The sequence below is a fragment of the Propithecus coquereli genome, unplaced genomic scaffold, assembly GCF_000956105.1.
Source record: "Propithecus coquereli isolate 6110/MARCELLA unplaced genomic scaffold, Pcoq_1.0 Scaffold343, whole genome shotgun sequence".
Taxonomy (NCBI): Eukaryota; Metazoa; Chordata; class Mammalia; order Primates; family Indriidae; genus Propithecus; species Propithecus coquereli.
The window spans coordinates 1,886,387-1,890,283 of record NW_012149097.1 but is presented as its reverse complement, the minus strand read 5'-3'; the positions used below and the strand labels follow the sequence as shown (position 1 = coordinate 1,890,283).

At 52.3% G+C, this 3,897-nt stretch overlaps 1 protein-coding gene across 1 annotated transcript in view; it reads right to left on the bottom strand.

The window, feature by feature from the left end:
- Positions 1-3,897, bottom strand: part of NAAA (N-acylethanolamine acid amidase) — a 22,778-nt gene that overhangs the window by 5,095 nt on the left and 13,786 nt on the right. The window contains exons 6-9 of the mRNA XM_012650996.1: positions 2,075-2,247; positions 1,877-1,939; positions 1,059-1,125; positions 564-592 (exon numbers count right to left, since the gene is read on the bottom strand). Coding sequence (XP_012506450.1) covers positions 564-592; positions 1,059-1,125; positions 1,877-1,939; positions 2,075-2,247 — 332 coding nt within the window. The remainder of the gene's footprint in view (positions 1-563; positions 593-1,058; positions 1,126-1,876; positions 1,940-2,074; positions 2,248-3,897) is intronic.

The following is a 3,897-nucleotide window of genomic DNA, read 5'->3' as shown; positions in this document are numbered from 1 at the left end:
AGTGATCCTCCTGCCTCAGCCTCCCGAGTAGCTGGGACTACAGGCATGGCTAACTTTTTCTATGTATTTTTAGTCATCTAGCTAATTTCTTTCTATTTTTTTAGTAGAGACGGGGTCTTGCTCTTGCTCAGGGTGGTCTCGAACTCCTGAGCTCGAAAGATCTGCCCACCTCGGCCTTCCAGAGTGCTGGGATTGCACGCGTGAGCCACCGCGCCCGGCCTCAAACTTTAGTTCTAACAGACTGAAACGAAGGATCTCATAACCAGTGACAGCTGTTCACAGCTGCCAGAATGTGTCACTGCCCTCTTCCTGCTGGGTCACGCCATCCTCCATATCTTTGGTTTTCGTCATGAGCTTCTCATCTGATTTATATTTGTTTACCTGCCCCCCCCACCCCAGCCAGAATGCCAGGCCAGGCCCAGGAGAGCAGGGACTTTGTACTGTTCGCTGCGGCACCCACAGGACTGTGCCCACAGCCGGGTCAGAGGAGCCCTCAGGTCCCTCCAGGCCAGGGTGCCTGCGAGAGCTCACTGTGCCGGGTTGACATTTAACACGTCACTTACTTGTTACAAACCGGAACCACTGACAAAACCTGCATAGGAAAAAAAGTCACATTACAGAGAATATTAAACATAGCAGAAATACACATAAAGTGCCTACAGGAAGAGTACAACCACTTCACACTTTAGTGTATCTTGGGGTAACTGTCAGAGACTTTTTAATCCTTCCTTTTTCTTTTAAACAATGAACATATGTTACAACTGTGCCTTTTTCTTTTTAATATGAAGAAAAACTTGGGTGAAGATGGATACTTTACTTCACAAACAGCTGGCTGCAAATAAAAAGAATAAAAAAGAAAAAAAATGATGGATACTTTAACTTACATGGAAACAAGTTCAGAAAATGTTATCTGACTTTTTAAAAAGTGTTTTCAACCAGGTAAAGCTTTTATTCTAACATTTTCATCCACTACATTTGTTTGATTTGAGAGGAGAATTTTTCTGTAATCACTATTGACAAACACGCCGAACATTCTGGGTGAGCCGGACACAAGTTACCTGGAAAAGCGCCTCCAGGGTGAGGCCTGCCTGCCCCGTGGCATTGAGGGCTCTGATGGCAGGTGTTCTGTAAGGACAACGGTCAAGGTCACTTGGCACTCCAGGAAGCCCTGAAGGCCATCAGCTGTCATTTTAGGAGGCGCGATGCAAGGCCTAGTCTCACTGTCCCCCTCTCCTCGAAACAGACTCTGGTCCCCAGCAGGTTTTCTGCCAGGCTCAGCCGGCCATGGTGGAACTCGTCCAGCAGCTGGGCCCCCGACCCCTCTGCTCAAGAACGCGGGACGGGGAAAACAGGTCGCCGTAGAATCGCACAGCGGCCACCAAACATGTAGGGCAGTGAGGCCGAGGTGACGTATATAGCTCTTTGGGACCGTGCTGATTCTACAATCCTAATTATAGAATTTCCACAATTAGAAAGGACAACGGAAGCCCTCAACTGGTTTATTTGTTATTTACGGGAAATGATTTCCTTCTAAAAAAGTCTTACATAGACGACCATGAATCTGGCCCTATCCTTTTATTTTACAGATGGGTGAACAGAGGCCCAAGGAGCCGCCCAGGGAGTCATTTTTAGGGCCAGGACAGGGGGGCAGTGAGACCAGACAAGTCAACCCTCCCAGCCCCAACCAGCTGCCACGAGGCTCGCCCATGGTGTCCTCCGCACAGCCCCTGGCGACCCCAAGGCACTGGCCAGGGGGCCCAGGAATGTTTTCTGGGAGAGGACAGCACCCATAGGTCTCTCCAGGCCCTGTGACAGCGGGGCGTGCTCTCCTGACCACGAGGGGACACTGCGAACCCGAAAGTGTGCACAAGTCTACCTTCGGTCATCGCTCCTAGGTGCTGGCTTCCAGTGGTCATAATTCGTCTCAACTCGGAACCACCTAGAACAGAGCAGGGTCATTTAGGACACAGCTAAAGAAGAATTATTAAAAAAAATGTAAAATACCCCTAGTTTCACCAATTAAAAAAAAATGATTCTTTGATACAAAATGACCAGAGCCTTCAATTCTACTCACGCTCCATTCAAAGGATCTAGGGGCCAAATGTCTGCCGGGCCACCTCTCTTCCTCGTGATGACCACTCCCTCCCGGGGGGACGTGCCCCCAACAATGTAGTAGACGTCAGCAATCAGGGGCGTCTTGGCCAGTTTGTAAACAGCGGCTTCAAAGTTTTCCGACTCACTCAGCGTCTGCACAAAACGACAAACACGCCTGAGCGACACCACCCACGCAGTGGCCCGCACCAGCGATGGACACAGTCCGAGGCGCATTCTCCTGATATGTTCAGCCGTGGCTATCACCGTGAACCGCCCCAACCTTACCCTCTTGTCACCAGGGCTCCTGAGATGGAGGAAACCTCAGCTTCCGTGGGGAGCCGACAGCAGCAGGAATTTCGGACAAAAGGCAAGAGCTGCCGACAAGTCCTAGGCGTGGCCCTCCACACACGGGCTGTGTGCTTTCTAGGCAGATCACGCTCCCAAAGGACTCCCCGCGTTCCTTCATCCATTCGTTCTGTCAACAGGGATTGCTAGAACCTACTGTGTGCCAAGCCCTGTGCTGGTGTGGGGACAGAGCAGCAAACACGCCTGACCCCGTCTTCGCTCTCCCCAGACCTCCGAGGAAGACAGAAAGGTCAGCAGGCAGGGGTGACGTGGGGTGACGAGTGTTAACAGGGGAGGCTGCCAGGGAAGCATCCCATGAGCTGAGGCCAAGGAGACAACGAGAAGTTAGGCCGGGGAACGCGGGGCCGCCGGGCGAGGGGTGGGCGTGGGACGAGAGCCCCGTTCGAGGGGCCGGATCGGCAAAGCCCTGGGCATGAGAGAGTGTCCTGCGGCAGAGCTGTGAGCTTGAGCCGGTGTCTGACACCGCAGCAGGCCCACGAGGACGTCCCGAGGCCTGCGGCACGGACGCTCGCGGGAATCGCTCCCCAAACCTTCACTCCCGCCCTGAGCCGGTCTGCTCCAGAACGTCCCGCCCTGGATGCCCGCCGCCTTCACAATCACTCTGCCACCACGTTTTGAAAGAACGTTTTATCTCACCCATCCTGAACACGGCTGGGCCATCGTCAAGGGTGGGGTGGGGACAGGGTCAAACAAAGGAACAACAAAATATCGGTGTCTGCAAAGGCTCCTTCCTTCAGCGCCATGAGCCACGAGCCCGTGGCGGGGCTTTGTGGGCTTTTCCCTGCTTCCACTTGTCGCTGTGAGGGGCGCGGTATTTTCACTTGAGTTGGTTTGTTGTGAACTCAGCAAAGTTATGCCGTGAGGTAACGGGAGGGACGGAGCATGAGTTTGATGATGCTGCCTATACTGCCCCCAGCTGCTGTCAGAATTCAATGCCTGCAACAGAGTTCTGTGAGAGCAAAGCCAGGGAATATCAGTAAGAAACACAGAAGGCAGTGGGGACTCATTGCACCCAGGTGACAAAGGCAGGGAAGGCAGGTGCCTTTTCCGTCTCAGGAACTGGAGGCCGTGGGGAGTGACCACTGATGGGCATTCTCCTTTCATTGAGGAGAATGAAAATGTTCTAACATTGACCGGGGGGATGGTTGGACAACCCCCGTGAAGATACTGCAAACCAGTGAGCTGCATACTTTAAACAGGTGAATAGCATGACGTGAATGATACAATTTAATATGTATCTACCTTACGACCCAGCAACTCTACTCTTAGGTCCTTACCCACGCGAAAAGGACACACATGTTCATAGAAAGACTTGTACAAGAATTTCCACGGCAGCCTTATTCATAATAGCCAAAAAATGGAAGGAACCCAGTGCCTATCGCCAGGAACATGTTCATGCAGCTGAATGCTCCTCAGTGGTAAAAGGAATGAGCCAGC